Source organism: Saccostrea cucullata, unplaced genomic scaffold, assembly GCF_032062105.1.
Source record: "Saccostrea cucullata isolate Sc308-1 unplaced genomic scaffold, CSIRO_AGI_Scuc_v1 ctg143, whole genome shotgun sequence".
NCBI lineage: Eukaryota > Metazoa > Mollusca > Bivalvia > Ostreida > Ostreidae > Saccostrea > Saccostrea cuccullata.
In genome coordinates, this window is record NW_026937256.1 from 55,265 (window position 1) to 77,850 (window position 22,586).

Below are 22,586 nucleotides of genomic sequence, written 5' to 3' on the forward strand. Positions count from 1 at the left end.
TTATCAAACATGTTTTAAAAAAACATAGGCTCGGTAGCGGGCGTTGATAAAAGATAAACAAGATCGATAGGGGGCGCTGATAAAAAGACCATGGAAATTTTCGATGCCTACCGAAGAAGCGCTTTGCGCATGCGCTTAGCGCTTAAAAAGTAGAAATTGGTTTATTGAAAAGAAGTCCAATGACCAATCATGGATTTGCTATTCTTGAGAAGATGATTTTTAAAGAATTTTCCCATATATTTCTATGTAAAACTTGGTCGGCCATTGTGGCCCCGCCCTACACCCGGGGGTCATGACTTGAACAAACATGAATGTACACTACCTGAGGATGCCTCTATATAAATATGATGAATTATGGCTTTGTCATTCTTGAGAGGAAGATTTTTAAAGAATTTTCCTATATATTTCTAAGTAAAATTTTAGTCAGCCATTTTGGCCCCGTCCTACCCTTGGGGGTTATAATTTGAACAAAATTGAATCTACACTACTTGAGGATGCTTCCATATGAATATGACCAATCATGGCTTTGCTATTCTTGAGAATAAGATTTTTAAAGAATTGCCTATATATTTCTATATAAGACTTTGGTCGGCCATTGTGGCCCCGCCCTACCCCCGGGGGTCATGATTTGAACAAACTTGAATCTACATTACCTGAGGATGATTCCACATGATTTTCATTTTTCCTGGCTCAGTGGTTCTTAAGAAGAAGATTTTTAAAAATACCATTAATTTTTCACTAATTCATAATTATCTCCCCTTGGAAGAAGGCGTGGCCCTTCATTTGAACAAACTTAAATCCCCTTAACATAAGGATACTTTGTGGCAAGCTCACTTGAGCTTTCAGCTCAGGTGAGCTAATAAAAGAAGAGGCCCTTGGGCCACATTTCTCACTTGAGCACTGTGGCCAGGAAAAAATAAAAATCAATCCAGGTTTGGAAAGCTTAAAATGCATGTGGTCCCGACCTATCACTAAAAAAGCGGAAGTGGGGAGGGGGTTGATTTGAATTAACTTAAATGTACACTAATTAAGGATGCTTACATATTTCTTTAACTTACTGTGGAATATTTCCTTAAAAGTCTGAAATTTCATATTGGCCAAGCCCTACATCCGGGGTTCATAATTTGAACAACTTTAAATCTACACTACCTGAGGATGCTTCCATATCAATATGACCAATCATAGCTTTTGTTGTTCTTGAGAAGAAGATTTCTTATAAAAAATTCTGTATACTAGTATTCCTATGTAAAATATATATGTAAAACTTGGATCGTCCATTGTAGACTATAGTTTACAACCGATAAACCTAGTTTATCGACTGTGAACTATGTTTAACTCATTTTTGTGAATTTGGCATGCCATGCCCGGGGGTCATGATTTGAACAAACTTGAATCTACACTACCTGAGGATGCTTCCATATAAACGATGAGCAATCATGACTTTGTTGTTCTTGAGAAGACGATTTTTAAAGATTTTCTCCAGGGGTCATGATTTGAACAAATTTGAATCTACACTACCTAAGGATGATTCCACATTAGTTTCATCTTTCTCGACCCAGTGGTTCTTGAGAAGAAAATTTTCAAACAAGCAATCAAATTTTCACTATTTCTTAATTATCTTCCCTTGAAAGAGGACGGGACCCTTCATTTGAAACCAAAAAAACTTGAATCCCGTTCACCCAAGAAGTTTGTGGCAAGTTTGGTTGAAATTGACCCAGTGGTTTTGGAGAAGTCGAAAATGTTAAAAGTTTACAGACAGACAGCTAGACCGACGGACTACAGACAAAATGTGATCCGAAAAGCTGAGTTGACCATTCAGGTGAGCAAACAAAAAAAAAAACACAAAGAAGACATAACTTAGGTTGTTTGCCATTATTACGTTCATATGATAAATTATATTACCTATAATGTTTTTTTCTAAACTTATATGGGAGGCGGGAGTATCGTTTATTATAAACTCATTGCTCACGGTACCTCTAGAATGTTTTAATAAATTTATAATAATTCACGCAAAGGAACCTTTCTTTAAAACCAAATAAAACGGATCATCAACTTTAAATGAGATACAAGCACATGAATGTGATTGATAAAGAATGCTTTATACACGGGTAAAGAGATTATGTATTATCAAAATTTTACAGAACTTTCCTTGTATGCATGGAATCTCTATATTGAATATTATTCGAATTGGAAAAAAACAAAGTGATTTGCTTTGGTAACAGTTGTATTGGCAAAAAAAAACAAAACATTTTAAACAATTATTTTGATAAAGTCCTAGCGAGACAATGCCCGTCAACAGTATTTGACCTCCAAATACATACATGTATTTATCTTAATTACTGTTGATTACCAAGTAAGATAGCCATCACATCCGTGAAACTGTAATCCCTTGTAATATCTAATGCAGACTTGTCCTTTTTACATAACGCGGTACTGTTACATCCTGATTTTAACATAATTTCAATAACTTTAATGTGATCGACTCCTGACGCATAGTTCGGCTTTGGAACACATTTGATGTTACACGAATACTGCAGCATAAACATGTAACCTTTCATTAGCAGTTCTCTTTCGAACATATAAGCTAGTTCAATGTTTTTCATAAGATAAAGATTACCCCTACTTGCTGCCAGATGAAGTCCTGTATACCCAAAAGTATCAGTCGTGTTAACATCAACTCCTAAGTGGAGAAGAATATTCGTGAAATGACAGTTACCACTGGCCGAGGAATAATGAATTGGGTACCGGCCATTGCAATCCGGGAAGTTAAACTCAGAGCCATGTTGAATTAGCAATTCGGCAATATCGAAATGTCCAGCAATGCAGGCCTCGTGTATTGGCAAGTTACCATGCGTGTCAAATGCGTTAACGTCGCCTCCGAATTCCAGAAGATGTTGGACTATTTCCGGACAATATTGGCGGCATGCCAAATGCAGAGGTAACAGTCCTTCTTTTGTTTCTTTGTTGGGGTCTGCGCCGTTTTCCAATAGGAAATTTGTCAAGGAGATACTTTGTCTTAATATGGCAATTTCAAGTAATGAAAATTCATCAAATGGTATATCAACGATTTTTTGAGTCAGTCTCTGACTTAATTGTTCAAGGTCTCCCGTACGCGCAGCCACGTGGATGTCCGTAAGTAACGACGAACCTACAGCAGCAAACTTGGTGTCATAGTATATAAAGCGTTGTAAACGTGGGGCCGTTGGTAGTGAAATGCTGCAATTTTTAAAGTTCAAATTCCGTAATACTGTATGCCTACACAAATTTTGAAGTTTTGGTACCTTTCTTGATAATAAATGTGGTTCCTTTGTTGCAGGAGCAATGTCATCTCGGCTACAATTTAGAATGTACAAGTCTTCTAAAGACTTTTTCAAAGCCCAGATGTAGTTGTTGACCTCATTTTTTATCTTTTTCTTTATCCTGCAAGTCCTTTTCCATCTTCCTATAGAATTCTAAAGGAAAGCTTTCAAAGTATCTATAAAAATTTAGGAGAATAATGAAAGCGACCTCTAAATGATTTTTAGATAGCGCAACGTCGTAGGCAGATTGGACTGTTTCTTCTTTAAGGGAGTAAGATTTTGCTCCGTGGTGAAGAAGTACAGACGCTGCCAAGGTGTTTCCGTTTTGTAGAGCAATGTGAAGCGCAGTATATCCCCTTTCATCTGAAACATTGATGTCAGCGCCATATTCTAACAATAAACTTAGTATTTTTAAGGACCTTGAATATTCCTCTTCGCTATTGGCATCATATGAGATCAGAGATTTTCCTGCACATATTATCAAAGGAGTCCGAGATGTTCCATTTTCGAAAGCATTGACATTTGCATTACATTTCAACAGAGCTTTGGTTATATTCACAAGGGAGTTTTGAACAGCGATATGCAGTGGAGTTCTATTTTTCTCGTCCACATCATTGACATCAGCTCCTAAACTCACCAGTTCGTAAACTGTTGTCTCATCGTCGTGGTAACCATGAGCACAACCATGTAACAATAGCTTTGATTGGTTTATATCAGCCCCTAGTGTCATCAGCTTCCTTACTAATGATATTTGACCCGTCTTGGATGCGAAATACAATGCAGATCGGCCGAACCTGTCCGTAGTGTTGATATCTAGGTCAGGACTTGTCATCACAGCATCGATTACGTCACTGACCTTGAGATCTACGGCCAAGGTCAAGGCTGTGTGGCCAATCAGGACCCTGTTTACAAGGTCACCATTCTTTGAGATGATGTTCAGAACGGATTTAGTTTCCTTCTTTTTTATGGCATCATGGAGGTCATTTAAATCATCGTACGAGTCGATCATCTGATGTTTTTCTGCTACATGGAAAGAAAAAAATATGATGAATCAAGAGTACATTAACAGAGGTAAAAAATAACAAAACATACAAGTTATATTAATCCAGCATTCTGTATGTTTTCCCTTTTATCATGTTACATAATCTCTGCAAGGAAATTACCCTTACTTGAGTAATTCATATATCCGTAATGCTTAACGCGAGCATAAACGCAAGCAATCGTAAAAGATAATGTGGAACATAAACTATTTTTGTTCTTTTCAGCTTGAAATGGTTTGAATTGTTTGCATTAAGAGCTATTTCAAATGGACATCATTTTAAGATGTACTAGTAGTGAATGAAAAGAAAATAACGAGATATACTCATTTTGCATACTTGTTCAAATACTGCAGGCTGATTTCCTTGGTAATTGGCCTTTGTCCTTTCTCTACCGGTCCAGTATTATTATGTCAATCTTGCTTCATTATCCTTTGTTGTATGCTTGTTGCTAAATGATGCTTACAACTAGTATATATAATCCAGATAATACATATGAACATGGAGGAAATCCTATTGCTGTTCCGGGTTGCTGTACATTTCTTTTCACGTTTCTTTATAGTTTAAATTTTAATGATGTGTTTCAATATGTCTCTGCTTGATTAACGATGTGTTTCAATATATCTCTGCTTAACTTAATGAAAATTTTAACTTAGTTAAGGTTTGTGCATATAAAAAACATTTTTTGCCCAAATATTACTCTCATTCTGCATTGATGGTAAAACACTTCAAACAATTAATGATAATTTCGATAACAATAAACCCATGGAGAGATTTCAACATGGGAGGAAGCCTTCAACATTTCAAGGATACTCCGAAAATGAAAGTGGGCTATAATGAATTTACCCGTCAAACACATACTAGTAAAACAATAGTATTGTTTTCTCCAAAAAAAAAGTAACCCTCAGTGTAGTTGGAATGATCTAACTGTGTCTCGATACAAGCCCCTCGCCACATTGTTAAACCGGGTCCATAGGACAATATCTATGGCAAGCCAAATTCACAAAAATGAGATAAACCTAGTTTCACAATTGATAAACTAGGTTTATCGACTGTAAACTATAGTTTACAAACCGTAAACTATAGTTAATGATTCGTTAAGTATAGTTTTCATCTGTAAAACTATATTTAACGGTCGTTAACTATAGTTTACGAATGCTAATCTAAGTTTATCTGTCTGAATAAAGCGTTAACAATAGATTTTGTTGATAAACATAGATTCACGTTTGTAAACTATAGTTTATTTAATAGTAAACTATAGTTAAGAGTTGTTAATCATAGTTTCACAAATCGTGAAACTATATTTATCAGACCGTTAACTATAGTTAACGGTTTGTAAACAATAGTTTACAAATCGTGAAACTGTATTTATCAGATAATCTATGTTTTGCAATCGCAAATGATTGTTTTCGATGTTAAATATAGTTTACGGTTGTGAAACATAGATTATCGCGTTAACTATGGTTTAGAGATGTAAAATGTAGATTAACGTTGTTAACTATAGTTTACAGTCCGTAAATTATAGTTTACAACCGATAAACCTAGTTTATCGATTGTGAAACTATGATTTGCTCATTTTTGTGAATTTGGCGTGCCATAAATATCATTTTAACGATAGAACGTTCTATCTACCCTCAATGATACTCAAGCCTTGCATTGAAAATGTATCAACAAGTTTTATCAGTATTTTTACTGATGTTTTTATATAGAACATTACCAGTCATATTGAGAAGTAAAATATTTAGGTACCATCTTAGAAAAATAACAAAATACTTTCATGGGGTCAATATAGTTCGAGGAAATTTGATCTCGTGGATGAAGAATGTTGATTTGCAAGTCACATGCATGTATTTGAAAGTTCCCATTACGTAGGGTAGGGAACATGAATTTCTGGGTTTCAAACCTCGATAACAACAGTGATTAAACAAATAAGACAGAGAAACTCAGGCAGTAGGGGGTAGTAATTTCCATTGAAAGGGCAATTGCTCTTTTTTGTTTTTACCCCCCCCCCTCCCCTCAATTTTTTTTTTTTTTTGATATTTTGAAGAAGAGGCCTAGGGGCCACATCACTCACCTGAACACTGGCTAGGAAATAACCCACTTTGATCGACCATTGTGGCCCCACCCTACCCCTAGGGGACATGCTTTGAACAATCTTGAATACACACCTGTGACCACCTGAGGATGCTTCGGAAAAAAAAAAAACAATAAGCTTTGCTGTTCTTGAGAAGAACATTTCTCCTATATATTTCTATGTAAAACTTGATCGACAATTGTGGTCCCACCCTACCCCATTCCATGTAAATATCACTAATATAAAATGGCTTTTCTGCACTTGAGAAGAAAGTTTTTGAAAAATGTCCTTATACATTCCTATGTAAAACTTTGATCGTCCATTGTGGCCCCAACCTACCCGCAGGGTCATGTTTTGAACAAACTTCAATGTACAACACTTTCGGATGCTTTCGTATAAATATGACCAATCATGGCTTTGCTGTTCTTGAGAAGAAGTCTTTTAAAGATTTTCCTTCTACATTCCTATGTAAAATTTAGACCATCCATTGTGGCAACACCCTACCCCCGTGGGTCATGATTTGAACAAAGATGGGCGAACAAGGCGGGCAAAATGCCTATAGCGTCAGATATTAAGAAATCATACGAAATATGTGAATTAATTTATTAAATTAACTTCTAATCATTGAAATTTTTGAAATTATGTCAGAAAAAAAACTGATGAGAGAGAAAAATCTCGTAAAAATTTTCTTTCATAAAATAATTAGATAGTATTCGTGGGATTCGAACCCTAAGCAATAAAAATCCGACATATCAATAACATACTGCTTTGAGACTAACGCGTTAACCACTATGCTACACCGTTCATGGTGATTTTGGTCATTTAAATCATGTTTGTGATATGACCCGCAACTTAATGAACTTGAAGTATTTCTCGGAAAGAAGCTAATGTTGTGTCATAAAAGTGTACTTTTAAGGTATAGTGGGTCTTCCCTCCATGTTTTTGAAAACCAAAAAATGTGTATTTTATTGCACACTTTTAATATCATCTTTCAAAAAAAATGGAGAAAAGACCCACCCATATTGAAAAATTTTGTTTAAGTATGAGAAAATGATCGTTTTTGTTCATTTTAGTGTGTGTAAGCTTTTTCATAGGCAAATATTTTCATTTTTTGAGAGATTTTTGTAAATTGTAGAGATTTTACATAAAGTATACTTGAATATTAGATGAAATATCAAGTAAAATTTGGATTCAATTGATATTAAAATTTTCACTTCTTATCTGTTGCACTATAGGCATTTTGCCCGCCTTATTCACCCATCTTCTTTGAATCTACACTACCTGAGGATGCTTCCAAATGAGTTTCATCTTTCCTGGCCTAGTGGTTCTGGAGAAGAAGATTTTTTAAAAATGCCATTAATTTTTCACAAATTCATAATTATCTCCCGTTGAAAGAGGGTATGTCCCTTCATTTGAACAAATTTGAATCCCCTTCACCCAAAGATACTTTGTGGCAAGTTTGGTTGAAAATGGCCTAGTGGTTCTTGACTAGAGGATGAAAATGTGAAAAGTTTACGAAGACAATGACGACAAGAATGAAGACAGACAACGGACAAATTTTGATCATAAAGATCACTTGAGCTTTCGACTCAGGTGAGCTAATAATTAAAATGTTAGAAAAATCAAAACTTTTAGAACATGTTGTGGTAGGATTTCTGTACTTTTTACAGTGTAATCCATGTGAAAAATCCTTTCTTTGAGTACCGTTAACTTTTCTGATTATGTTGGCCTTGGAAAATGGTCTGTCGTCGTAAACTTTAACCTTTGATATGTCATACGAGACATCAGTATTTCAAAAACACATCTTATTTTATTACTTTTAAAAAAATACTTTATACTGTTGGATGCAAGATATGGTATTTTCATCTCAATACATGTGCCAGGTGTTTAACATTTAAAGAAAGAGCTTCAAATACTGATTGAAGGGTACAAATTTCTGAAGTACTTTTTAATTTTTTTTTTAAATTTTCTTCGATGGTAAACTTTAAAAGCTTTACTAATTAAGCAATGGAATTTAAAGTTGTCTTGTGCTTACAATAATTATTGTGAACAAAAGAGTGGAATTAACGCAATGAAAGTAAAATTATCATGATTTATTAGTCACCTTCCACTGAAAACATTTCACCTTTCACTGAAAACCGCATATGGAAAGGTTGTGATTTACAAACCATTAATTCTGGGTTAGCTGTATACTGTATAGGATAATACTTAATAGTCTGGTATAAATGATTTATATTAGGTGTGGAAACGGTGTCCTTTTGGTATGTGCTTCCTAAAAGGTTATATATGTTTTCTAAATTGAATATATTATTTTGTTTCACTGTGTTAAATTTATTAATGTGAAACACATGCTTTGAGGTGCTCTTTGGAGTTTCACTAGACTCCACTGTAGCCTGTCCTGAACTGTCAGTTTTTACACTCAATACAACACTTTTGGGGACTTTTTCTGGGTCTGTTCTTGAAGTTTGTTTTAAAGAATTTGTATTTCCTTCTAAATTTGAATTCACATTTTCACTATTAATTTTTTCACTGATGTTTACATTAATTGGCTGTTCAACAGCTTTCTCATTCAAATACTCTTCTGAAGATGAATCTTTTCTTTCATCAAGTCGCAAATTTTCATATTTTGAAGCAGGAGGTGGTTCCTGTGTTTTGGTTGGAGCCATCTGTGAAATGGGAGTTGGTGGTTCTGGTTTTATATCATTATTAGGTGAATCGTCTTTCCCTTTATTTTGTTCCGTGTTTGAGACTGGTTCTAATTTCTCTTTTTTCTCAAGCCCTGTTTCTGGTTTTAATATCTCTAATTTCTCCACTATTTTAGTGGATTTCCTAAGGTCCACTATTGCATCTTCCTCATTGCTAATATCTTTTGAATCCTTTGAATTTGAATCCAGTTTGATCATCTGGGATTTGAGTAACTCTAAACTGGCTCCCAATTTTGAAAGGCTAGAATCAACATCAGCACCTTCAGCATTCTTAAGATAACTGGTCAAAATTTCCAATACAGAACTCTCAAACCCTCTCTCTGAAGAGGAATTCTCTGAATTCTGACCCTCTGTTTGAAAAAGCTTGTCACCGTGTAAATCCTGAGTAAAAGATTTCAGCTTTTTTCCTCTGAGTCTTCTATCCTCTTCTTCAATATTAAACAGAGACAGTAAATCCAGACTATCATGCATCCTCTCTAGGACGGCATCATCTTGTTTTTTCTGGCTGCTGCAGCAGTACACTGAGGCTGCATCTATTGGATGTGCTTCTGACGTAAAGAAATATCCACCAGCGTCAACCACACATTCACCGTTAGGGTTGTGTATAACAGTGCCATGACTACCATTGTTGTGGATAAAGTTATCTGGATCAAATAGTAAGTAAAGATACTTTGTTGTTTCTGCCAAAAAGAAGCTTTCCATTCTGTTGTCAAGTTGATGGGTGTTAACATTTTTTACCTGAAAAATAAAATCATTGTGTTTGATAAATAAGTAAAAGATACCAGAAAATCAATAAAGAGATCATAATCTGCTTTTTAAAATTTAATTCACTATCAATCTATCTGGGTTTACATTTACACATGTACACGTATTATGAGAACTCCAGTTCTCAGAATCTCTTTTAGTGTTATTCTTTACTGCTAAATGAAGGAAGATTAAACATTCAAATTTCACACTTTCTAATATAATATCCCTAAATTAACCCAGCATTGCAGTAGGCGTAGATCAATGTGAATACGTAGAATAATATAGGACTACTGAAATTCTAGGTGTTCTTATTCTGTACTTATTTACAAAGGAATATTCTATTCTGTGATTCATGTATCTCCTGCCATGATTGTGTACATCGAGAATCAGGACTAGATTTAATTTCATGGACTTTGTGACATGTTATGAAATACAAGCAGGGTATACTCACGGTAGCATATCCACACTTGGTTTTGGTGCTGTGTTCTATGGCCTCCAGCATATCTACTCCTATCTCCAGTAAGAACGGATCTCTGGTGGCCTGGTACAGGTACACAGCACTCTCTATCAGTTCTACAGAAGATATCATTGTATCAGCTGAAAGAATTCAAGGGTAATTCTTTTTCACAAAAATGAGTGAATACCTTTTTTGGTAAAATTGATATTTTATCAAAATATATAAAAATCCTAAATCAAAGAAATTTTTTTTTCAAATAAAGTTGTCACATAATTTATGGCTGTTTATGTCCAAATGTACTTTATCTCCATGATTAGTGAATTTTCCAGTGCAACAATCGGTGTGTTTGGTGTTTTATTTGGCTCCAAAAACTTTGTTCAGTTTCAATAATTCTAAATGTTCTACCAGGTAATTATTATACTTAGTACTTTCATCTATACTCTGATATTTCCTATGCAAAAAATCTATTTTTTAACATTATATAAACATACAATTGATACATGCATTTCCTTACTATTGTAGAAGGAACTATGTCAGAACAATGTCAGAATGATTAAAATTAAAACTTTTTAAGCAGTTATCAGTAATTATTGGCGATTACCTGGTCTAAGTGGGTACCCCTCTCTCCCTGTGTGTGCCTCACTCTTTGGAATGTTATAGTACTCAGGCAGGAAACCAAACTGTCTCCAGACTTGGTGGAAGTTATGCATTGTTTTCATGGCACTGTCTATATCACCCAACAGGCTCTGTTAAAGGGACATAACTATAAAATCAGCTTTATGTTTCCTAATTTTATTTTCTCTGGATTTTGTGCAAATTAAATTATAATTATAAAACATCATAATGTTAAAAATTAAAAATCCTTTCTCTTTGTCAAACTACTTGTAAAATCATGATTTTGTGTTTCAGTTACCTGAATTCCTGGCCAGTAGGCATCTAATGAGGTAAACATAGGAAGAGTTATCCCTCCTTTGGTCATGTGTGCCCACATATACCAGTCATCTTTTTTCACATGTTTCACAATTGCTTTCTCATAAACTGAAACAATAAAATACTTTAACTACTCATAACTGGTACTAACATTTACCATTTATGCATTGTGACAGTCTTTGAAAGCTTAAATATGTATTTGCCTGACACCTATACCTTGTGTGCTCATTCATATGGAATAGTAGGAAAATGTAAGAAACTTTAAAAGTTGTCAAACAGACTGAAAAAAACAGCATTGTACATGGTAATTGAAAATGTTAGTAGATACACTTACCTCTAAAGTGTTCCAGAAATTCAGGGATATCAAACATGATGGCCCCCTTCACTAGATACTCAAAGTATGAATCAATACCCCCTCCAATACCTGAGTCAAGAGCTGTCCATTTCCCTGTGGCTACATCAATATGATTCCCAACCTGTTACCATAACATAAATTGGTTGTCATTTTTGCTAAATTACAAACTAGGATTTGAAAACTTAAAATAATTTAAAGAATGACCTTCAAAACTTAATGATAAATTAATTTCTATATCTTTGAATTTCTTCATCTGAGTTGCTGGTATGAAAATAATTTAACATACCAAATCCAGGGCAGATTTTGAGTTCCAGAGAGCCCGCATGGCTCTCACTGCCACTTTCTCAAACACAGGGTCACCAGTCAGCCTACTCAGAGATCCAAACTCTATCAGGAATGTCCCAACTCCAGCAGTACAAGTCACGGTGGTCTCCCCTTTAGGCACACCATGTCTAAGGTTGACTGTTCCATAAGGCATACCAGTTGGTGTGTCAAATGCTGTTGGGTAAAAGAATTATAATTTTCACTTTGTAACACAACTATTGAAACAATCATACCATTCCTATCACCAAAAATTATTTTGCAGGTTTATATAAAAAAAATTATGTATTTAATCCTCAATATCTCACACCCTTTAATTTGATATCCTAAGTTTTTTCCAAGTTCAACTGAGTTCAAGATAATGAGATTTAAATGTATATACACTTCTCAATTATAAAGCTTCTGTAACAAAATACATGTAAATGTATTTAATTGTAAGCTTATAAATGGTTACACATGTAACCATATTGCTAGAATTTTTTTTGCCATAAATTGATGAAAAAATTAAAGCCTCATGCACCAAATAAAAATAAAACTATTTTATCATTTGTAACAACAGACTTTGAAGGTTAGTTTGCTTGTTATCACTTACCTGGGAGAAGGCGTCTGGCCACATCTTCAGCCAATCTAAGGAGGGGTCCAGAGCAGGGCCAGCCAGGTTCCACCTCCATCCCTGCTCTCCTTGTAAACAAATGAGCAGACAATAATCCTCCCAGAACTACAAAAAATAAAAATAAACGTGCTACAAAGCTGTGGATTCTTTAGTGTGCAGAATGAAAGCTAAAAAAAATTTGGAGGACTCATTAATTACTTGAAAAAAAAAGGCATATTTTATTTTTTCATTTATTTTAAGAGATAAATTTACATGCTTGATCGTTCTGATGACGACCACCACAGGTCAAAACCGATCAACAAAATAAATTTACTGCTGCATTCTCACAAAGTGTTTGTGATCTGATTTATATTTTTAAGTTTACAACTTTAGTTACAGACCCTATTGAATACCTTTCGGTATCTATACATGAGAATCTTCCGCAATTTTAACCTCAAAATGTTGGTCTCCAGCTATTTTCTTTGGTTTTTATTTATTTAAACATCTAAAATCCTCACTATTTGACAATATTTTGAATCAGATTAAATCAAGATTCAGAAAAAATTTAAAAACAAGAATCTTGAAGCATGATGACAGATGCTGACTGAAGATGGAATGATAAGCAGTGTACTTAATTCGAAAGAAAATCTTTGCAGAAGGACCTAAAAGTAAACCATTCAACACAAAAAGAATTTCAGTAAGTTAAGGAATCTTAATAAGGGAATTTTTTTTTAACATGGATCCAAGTGCCAAAGTATACTACAGTGACATTTTTTTACTATGTTAAAGTCAACTGCACTTACTTCTGATATTAGTTTCAAATACTGAAGCATTTATGTCGGTATCAAAGTTCATCTTGTCAATTACCAGCTCAGCCACCCTTCGAAACTCTGTGTAGTTTCCCATTATTGCAAGTGTATCTAATGCATCGATCAAGGTAAGTGAATAGCTGTTCAAAAAGACAATTTTTAAACCATAATTCAGTTTGCATGCTCATGAATGAAATATACGTCATAATAAAATTGCATTAAAAAAAATTGTAAATTCCAAATAGAGCAATAAATTGGATTGTGAAAAAAATGATGCTTTATATAATACATTTGTATCATTAAGCCCTACACTTTTTACCTTCCCCAGGTATCGTGTCCATCACAGGTCAGAGGTCTCAATTCATCATAAGGATAAGCATGCTTAATATACCCATCATAGGCATGATGAAACATCGACACAACTCTCTCTCTGCAATAGTTACATAAAGAATATTTACAATACTGAAATAATGAAAGAGTTAATAGTGATCAACATGTGTATTCTTAATGTGGTCATATCAAACACTGAATCTGAATTCAAAGCTATATAACCAAAGCAAGAGATTGCATCTCCTGCTATATAACCTGGTGAAAAGCACTTAGGAAATATGCAAAACGGCACTTGAGAGTAGTCAAAACGGCACTTTAGAAAAGTCAGAACGGCACTTTTTTTATTTTGAGAATTTGATATTGTTTATACAGAAAATGGATCTTTATGTTACATTTATAGTAATAGTGTATATTATTATTGATAAAAAGTTTAAAAAATATTTTAGGAAAAAAATTAAACTGATTCATTTGAAAATTATTATACTTTTGTACAGGGGTTAGATTTTTAAAATGTATTTGGTATTTATATTTTAAATCATATATATTTATTTACTACAAAAGAGATCCAATCTATATTATTATGATCCTTTGAAATTAAAAAATTTATATATAACAGTTAGAGTATGTTTACTAAGAATACACTTTATCAATAATGTGTCAATTTGCAATCATATACAGCTACTATTGTGTAACAAAATGTCAAATGGATTGTACACAATTGATAATCGCAACTGTACATAAAATATGAAGCCATACAACATTTAATAATATAATAAACATGTACATACAAGAACAAAACATTTGTTTTTTTATAATGAAGATATACAATGTTGATATTGTTAAAATAATTTCTACAGAATTAGATAGAAATGTGAGATAAAGTGACTCTTCATTTAAAAGTTATACCATTTCTTTTTGTTTATACAAATATAATTATTCTAAATCCCAAATATTGTTGTGTTATAGCTTAAAAATACTACCTTTAAAAATAGATTGAGCAAAATTTCTAAAGTCTTAAAAAGAACTTATGTGAAATATATATCATAACACTATTATATACTTTTTTCTCTCAGTGCCGTTTTAACCAAGTGCCGTTTTCACTAAGTGCCGTTTTAACCAAGTGCCGTTTTGCATATTTCAGGTGCCGTTTTCACCAGGTGCCATTTTCACTAGGTGCCGTTCTAACCATAATTCCTGCTTGACCTGCTGATAGGGACATAAATTTCAGTGTTGTCACTCCAGGCAATTGAGTCTTGGTTTATATAGACCCGTTATAAAAATGTGTTAACCTATTGATGTAAAAAAACATATCATACTGGCGTAAGCCAAGGACTTGTATCATTTACAAGTTATGCAGTTCTTTTTGTTTATCATATTTCGAATTTCCTCTGCATTATTGCAGATGAAGCCATATATTTACGAAATTTTGAGAAAACATATTAATGTGAAGCATTACAGGTATTGCTTCATATATTACCTATATGTTTTTATGTCATCCTCTGTTATTTTCCTCTTTGAAAAGACCGTAACAGAGTTGAAATTTAAAAGAATAAATAGGCAAATGACACGTTCACTCATTATCGCCCTTGATCTACTTTTGAAGACTAATTGACGCAAGTTGTCATAAGTATAAGTATGTAAGCATGATGGTATACGATTGAATAAATGTTTTATTTTTTTTTAAACCTATAAACATTTAGTTTTAAGTAGCTTTTTATATTATTATTGACTTAATAATTTTGTTTATTTTATAGAGAGAAATTTCTACTGATTTTCTTCCCTGTCGGCATATAGACTGTTCTTCATGTTTACTTCCTTTTCCGGTTTAAGCCATACTGAATTGGCAAGTGAGTAAATTCTGACCAACTAAATCCCTCGATATCGACTCTATTATACGATTTTATGCGGAAAAAGAATAAAAGATAGAACATTTTATTGAAGAAGAATTCCCTTATATCTCAAATATTACAGATTTACAAAAGGTTTCTCGACATAATGAGTTTGTTTACATCCCTCCCTTCATTGTAACTCATGATATACGGTTTAACATTTAAGATTATTAGATTATAGTTGCAGTAAATATCATTTGATATAAAGCGAATGTATTTGGCTATGAAAGATTACCCTTTTATCTCTACAGGTGCAAGATGTTACCTGTGATTGGCCCTAAACTGAATTGCATATCCATAAGACTACAATTAATAGGGTTAAAATTATTTTTCCTGCTTTATGCATTTTGTGGCCGAAGCAGGAACAGCGCAACATAGTGAGCTTTGATGTGAATATTTTCAAAAAATGAAAAGTATATTGAAACTAATGTAAAACCACATTTTTGGCCAAAACCACAATATAATATTACAATATTGTGTTTCTACTGGACCTGATTAATAGGGTTAAAATTAATCCTATGTAGACTTGCTGTAATATTTTCAATAGTATATTGACACCACATACCACAATATAATATTACAATTTGTGTTTCCATAATGTGTTAGATCCGATTGAATTTAAATAGAGAAAGATCAATTCATGATGATCGACATCATCTTGAGCCACAGTTCGGAATCAGCATATAGCTCTTTCCTACCCATGGCTGCTTGATCACATAGTGTCATTTAATAGCTCTGTGCTTTAACATCAACTCAGCCAATGACAATATTGTTTCTATCGTTATTGAAATCTAAAGACTCATCAGTAAACAAGAAATGTTTCATAAACTGTGATTGGGTATTGAAAGGTCACACAAGCCAAGGTTCATTTTCTGACTATGCTTTACTCACATTGGTCAATATTTGAATGAGCTAATGCCTATGAAGTATCCTCTTACATTCAACCATGGCAAGAATGGAAGAGGATCGTAAATTTTTGCTGTGGTTTTGCCATGACCCAATTCATTTTTTCAAGTTGGAAAAAAACACCAGTAGGCAAAACTTGCAAAGAATTAAGCAGTCATTTTCACCTAAGAAAAGTATTCTTTCCTGCATAACTTTTACTAAATTTTTCAGAATGTTGATGCCCAAGAAAAACCGAGTGCAGATATTTGAGTACCTGTTCAAAGAAGGAGTGTTGGTAGCCAAGAAAGATTTTTCTGCTCCAAAGCACCCCGAGATTGATGTCCCAAACCTTCATGTTATTAAGGCATTAACAGTGAGCATTTTAATTCCTTAAATTTTTTAAAATGTAATTTAAACTATATTTACATTGTGTGGTATGTAATTCACAAACAATATTGCTCTTTTTATTGTAATTTACATGAAAAGGTAAAATCAAGGATGTCTTCTTATTTTTATTCAGAAAGTTTCTATCTTTTGGTACTATTCTCCTTTGATTAGAGTACTCTAAAGAGAGATAGAGCTTAGCTGGTTAGAAAATTAATGTAGAAAAAAGTCAATAAATTCAAATGAATGAAAAGTGAAAATTAAATTTGGTCAAGATAAAGGTTTAGAAAAACAACATTCACAATTTATAGAAGTAAAACATAACTGTGATTGAAGGTAAATTTGAAGTGTCTGAGAGTGAGACAATGGTGCCTAAAGCTCCCTTAACTATACGTAGTGGAAATAAAGAATATTTATTTGTAAACATTTTTGTGCTTTGACTATGATGAAAAGTGAGGGAATGAAAAGATAACTCAGTGTTTTTTGAATGGGGGATAAGTTGAATAGAAGTGTTGGCTATCAGACCAAGTAAAGAGAGCTTTTGATTTGTGATAAAAACAATTACACATGGTAGGGAACTAAACTTGTAGGTTTTATTAAATTATACTTGAATTGTTGTCAACAATTTGATGTTTAAACAATAGAATTGATATTAATTCTGATGTTGAGTTCAGTTTGAATAATTTGTTAAATTTTGCAGTCTTTGAAATCACAAGGATATGTCAGAGAACAGTTTTCCTGGCGTCACTACTACTGGTATTTAACCAATGAAGGAATCCAGTATCTACGCGATTATCTCCATCTGCCAGCAGAAATTGTGCCAGCCACACTAAAGAGACAGACGAGACCAGAGACTGCCAGGCCCCGACCTAAAGGTAGTAGTGACTTATTGGAGGTCAATATCTTATGTACCAGCAGTATATATAATCATTTCTAATATTTCTTAAGCTGTAATAATACACTGAAGTTTTTGACTGACAACATTCAGTGTAATTCTCAGGCAGGGATTTTCCACTGCCCCGTGTAGGGCCGAATATGGCCCCATTCCCAATTGCAAAATCACTCCATTTTTCCCAAAAATGAACAGCCTATGTTTTATTTTTGAAAAATTCATGTAAAACAAACATGGTCAGGTTTGAACTCTTGATGAAATGAACATAATTTTTGGAGACTTGGCTAAAACTTTATACCCTGGTAATAACAGATCTATTTTCTGAAGTAAAGTTTTGAATAATGAAGTAAAAAATAAATTTTAACTATCATAAGTGTTTAATTATTGAAATACGTCTTGCTATAAAATTTCCCAAAAAGTTGTAAAATGTCGTAAAATTTCCAATGGTATGGGCCTGGGCCCCATTCCCAAAGTGGGGTGGAAAATCCCTGTCAGGGTTATGCATAAACTTGGGGATCAGGGAATTTCCCTGCCTGTCTATAATGATACAATCCCCAGGTCATACCGGAATTGTGCCCCCAAACCTTATTAGGATAGATGCCCAAGACACCCTTTTACATTTAAAAAAAATGCTTATATTTTGATTTTTATGGAAAATCCTGTCTTTTGCATTTGAATCAGGTAAAGAACCTAGTCCCTGTTGAAAATTGCAGAGTTTCCCCCTATATCAATGGAACACACAGCTTATTTAATGTACAAGAGATTTGTTCTACCTTTGATTTTTTTTAGGTCCAGAAGGAGGACCCCGAGGTGCCCCTGGGGCCCAAGACAGGGCTGAATACAGACGTACAGCATAGTGTATTAAAGTTTATATAGCACTTTGGGGATTGTTAACATAGTGTATTAAAGTTTATATAGCACTTTGGGGTTTGTTAACATAATGTATTTAAGGTCAGACGACACGTTCCTCAAATATATATAATTTTCCTCAAGAATTTGTTATTGAAGTCTAGGTACTTAAATAAGTTTCCTCACAAAAAATTAGGGTACCTTACCAGGCATTAGGACAAGATACCAGAGGGTAAAGTTTCTTATATAATCTTATGGGTTATTTTCTGAATGACCTTTATCACAATTTTTGGTGAACTTTTATTTATAAAACATATTGAAAACGCTGAAGCAATCACAAAAAAATTATTATTATTATTTTTATATAATGCCAAGAAATAAGTCTCATTTGATCTAGGGACTTGATTCTCCAACAGAAACCTTCTGTGCATAATGTAGACCAAGTTATTTCCATTCATGTTTGAATTGCATAAAAAATGAGGAATTAGAATAACTTCATAAAAGACATTGCACTCAATTTAACATTTGCCACAGTGATGAATGTTTTCATCAGAGAAGTGAATAAAATTAATAACATATGTTTAGGTTGCATGTCTTCTAATTTTATGTATCAATATTTAAAAAAAAAAACAGATCCTTTAAGGATGTATTCTTATGATACGCGGAAAAAAACGTGCATTAAACTTTCCAAATGCTTATATTTTTCTGAAAGTGTAATATCCAAGGAATAATTTAAAGACAAGAAAAGTGTATGTTAGTGTTCATCTAAGAGAGGTTCAACCCTTTGAACATAGGCCAAAATAGAGCATGGGAAATTTCTTTAAAAATGCTACTAGACAATAAAATACCTTATAAAACTTATAAATACAGTGAATAAAAACTTAATTTGGCTTAAATTTACTTGAAAGTATTGCAAAGTTGATTTTTTTAAACAAAATATGAGCAAATAAATACCAGTTAGTTAACTTGTACCCAAAAATGTTGTTCACCCATGTCAAAATTAGGCACATTTTTCCCTATAAAATTGCTCCAAAAACCAAAGAAAAACATATTTCTACAATTAAACTTTTTAAGAAAATTGTTGTACAGTTTCTTTAGGTAATATGGCTTCTTTTCATAGCATGAAAAGTAGGGGTTAGTGCACATATAAGAAAGTTTTGATATTTTTTATATCCCCACCCCATGTTTCTTTTTCAGCATTTAATGAAAATAAATCAAGCATTTAGGCATCAAAGTATGTGTTTTATTCACCAAATATTCAAAAGTAGTGTGATAATTTCAGGTAATATTTACAATTTTGATAGGAAAAGATTTTTAAGAACAAAAAGTAATCAATTAACACATTAAACTTCACAATAGTCTGTTGGATGTCCTCTCTTTCTCTTGGCCTGGGGGTTCCAGATTGGATCCTGGTTTGTGGTGTTGGATGGTGGCTTCACAGGGATTAGTAAAATCCTGTCTCACTTTCTCAATCTGATTTTTCATCTGATTTTAGTGGTTCTTAAACCCTGCTCTCTTCTAAAAGCCTTCATTAGTGATTCTTGTGAAAACAAAACTTACCTGTAAAAAATTATTTTAGAAAAAAATTAGATTATAATTTACTGGTAATATCATTGTTCAAAAAATGTAAAATCATCATTTTGTCTATCTGACTTTGTTTTTATGAACCCAGGCCTGTAGTTTAGACTAAAATAATTTCTACATGTTCCATGATAAGTTATCTTATTATTTTCTTACGGTATGTCTATAAATTTGAGATAGAGATTCTGCATTTACAATATCCAAGGTAATTTATCATATACTAAAAGCTAAATTTGTAATAAAAAAGATAATACGAATGTTGTCGTCTGCACGCCTCAGGCCTATGTAATAATGTTTGAGTTTGCGATGTGACAGTATACTATGTATTTTGAAACCTTTGTATCTATAACGCATAAAAATTGCTATTTCCAATAAGTTTGAAAGCATTGTAAACCTCATTTTCGGTTTTGCCTTTTCCACTGCTACTGGAACGTCGTCAACACACTTCGGCGCTGTTGGCTGGCGGGTACCGCTTTCGAGAATGTTCCTGTAGGCTTAATTGTGATCTCGACAATTTTTTAAATGTTTTAAAATTTCTGTCGGTTGGCTCTTTTAATGGAGTGCCATTCGGCATTCCTGTCGCTTTGAAACGGGCGATCCCGTCTTCATGAGTCTTCCCCTAGGCCTCTCGATGTCGATTTCAGTTGTCGAATTTCTTAGGCCTATGTCGTAAATATCATAATTTTGCACACGTGTTGGTCATGCATACAACATAGAAAGATTTTTTATTTAAAAATAAATATAGTTAAACATATAAATCATAAAATCTTTTAAAACGTGTTTGTAAATTGTTATCAGTTTGAATTTTACGACATGTCTAAGTACGAAGACCCACTTGGGGTAAAATGATCATAAGAATTCATCCTTAAATAAGTTTGTGACATTCCTTTATGATTGAGGGGTACATTTATCTTACAGCTGGGGGAGATAAAAAAGCTGAGGTGGGACCTGGTGCAGAACCATCCTTCCAATTTGTAAGTACCTTCTATGTACCTTCTTCTATTGAATGATTCTGAATAAGGATTAAAAAAAAATAACTTGCAGCATTAATATTTGAGCTTAAGCAAACTCAGGAATTCTATAGATAGTGAATATGTGAAAAGATCATTAAAAAGATTTTAAGACCTGCACCAAAATGAATGTCAGTGCCAACAAATAGATGCCAAAGAAAGAATATGAAGCGAAATTAATATGTTTGTGAATCCATATAGCTTGCATACTATATTCTGAATATTTATTACAAGTACACCATGACAAGTGATTTGGTGATTTTATTTTTTTTATAAACCGTGAAGAATTCACTTTAATTAACAACAGATTCATTTGAAACCTGATTTTACCCCTGAAAGATATTAATTACACCCAACACACTGAGTTTCAAGGGTATAATGGTTTTGACCTATCAGTCAGTCAGGCAGCAAATCCTTTTCTTGTCATCCCAACTCCTGTGAATTTGTTTAGACCTTCTCCTCTAATATCGGTACTGATTGTGCTAATTAGTTGTGCGTTATTTTTCCAGAGAGGAGGATTTGGACGAGGCCGGGGATCCTCAGCACCTCCACCTCAGTAGGGAGCCATGTGACCTGTCATGTGATGTGTATATAGGGACATTAAAATCAAGAACAGTCAGGGGAATTTTGTGTTGTTTACTCTATAGAAAAGGAAAAAAGTGAAAATTTTCATGTTTAAGGCCATAAAAAATTAATTTCTTGGTTCTCAGGCCCTCCCTCATCTCTTCAAAGGGTGCCTCATTGTCCCTTTCTATTGCTAAATCAATAAAAACAAATCACCCCCTCATCATTTTGTGAGGTTTTGTACAATATAATGCCTCATCATGTTTTTTGGGTCAATAAAAAAGTTTTTAAAGAATGCCTCCCTCCCTTATCATATTTCTTGAAAAAAGGCCTGAGAACCAAGGAACTAACTTTGCATGGTCTTCTACACATAGATACAAAACACAACCAAGTTTTAATGCATGGATTGATATATTTTGCCTGATTTTGAATAGGCACAAAATGGTATTATGATAAATTCCTAAAATATAAAGAAATGGAAGTTACAACAAATACATTGATGCTAAAATATGACGCTGGGATGTTCTTAATATAATTTTATACAAAGCATCGTAATTTACCAGCTACACATAAAACATATTCTGAGTAAATGTGTGCCTCCATTGTAAAGTTTCATAATTATACTGTTTATGATTGATCACGTGAGCTCATGGGGATTGTTTTTATAATTACTTTCTTCATAGTTTTTACAACCCAGCCAATAACCACGCATATATTCTATATTAAATAAGGAATGACGTAATAAATCATTAACAGTTTTTATTTACTATACTATTAAGTACATACACATGAGTAATCAACATATGGCAATTAATTGTTTTTCCCGCTTCACGTGATCGTATTTAAAAAAAAAAATATTTCTAATTTTGCAAAGAT

General features: G+C 33.4%; 4 protein-coding genes across 4 annotated transcripts in view; 1 reads left to right on the forward strand and 3 right to left on the reverse strand.

The window, feature by feature from the left end:
• LOC134247628 (uncharacterized) overlaps nt 1-2,479 on the reverse strand; it is a 47,044-nt gene extending 44,565 nt beyond the window's left edge. The window contains exon 1 of the mRNA XM_062729960.1: nt 2,351-2,479. The gene's annotated coding sequence lies outside the window, so the exon portion shown is untranslated. The remainder of the gene's footprint in view (nt 1-2,350) is intronic.
• A 917-nt stretch (nt 2,480-3,396) lies between these two features.
• Nucleotides 3,397-4,856, reverse strand: LOC134247646 (putative ankyrin repeat protein RF_0381). Its single transcript, XM_062729986.1, has 2 exons — nt 4,676-4,856; nt 3,397-4,322 (listed from the first exon to the last, which is right to left on the reverse strand). Exon 2 carries the CDS (start codon nt 4,306-4,308, stop codon nt 3,397-3,399), a length of 912 nt encoding a protein of 303 aa, XP_062585970.1. The 5' UTR covers nt 4,309-4,322; nt 4,676-4,856.
• A 3,631-nt stretch (nt 4,857-8,487) lies between these two features.
• On the reverse strand, nt 8,488-15,276 carry LOC134247618 (ER degradation-enhancing alpha-mannosidase-like protein 2). Its single transcript, XM_062729949.1, has 10 exons — nt 15,134-15,276; nt 13,646-13,756; nt 13,321-13,466; nt 12,518-12,643; nt 11,891-12,102; nt 11,584-11,725; nt 11,233-11,357; nt 10,921-11,065; nt 10,314-10,435; nt 8,488-9,853 (listed from the first exon to the last, which is right to left on the reverse strand). Exons 1-10 carry the CDS (start codon nt 15,232-15,234, stop codon nt 8,507-8,509), a joined length of 2,577 nt encoding a protein of 858 aa, XP_062585933.1. The 5' UTR covers nt 15,235-15,276; the 3' UTR covers nt 8,488-8,506.
• A 118-nt stretch (nt 15,277-15,394) lies between these two features.
• LOC134247619 (small ribosomal subunit protein eS10-like) lies at nt 15,395-21,765 on the forward strand. The gene is made up of 6 exons (XM_062729950.1): nt 15,395-15,503; nt 16,662-16,803; nt 17,515-17,689; nt 18,496-18,559; nt 21,053-21,110; nt 21,656-21,765. The coding sequence occupies exons 2-6, from the start codon at nt 16,663-16,665 to the stop codon at nt 21,704-21,706; spliced, it is 489 nt and encodes a 162-aa protein (XP_062585934.1). The 5' UTR covers nt 15,395-15,503; nt 16,662; the 3' UTR covers nt 21,707-21,765.
• Nucleotides 21,766-22,586: the final 821 nt, after the last annotated feature.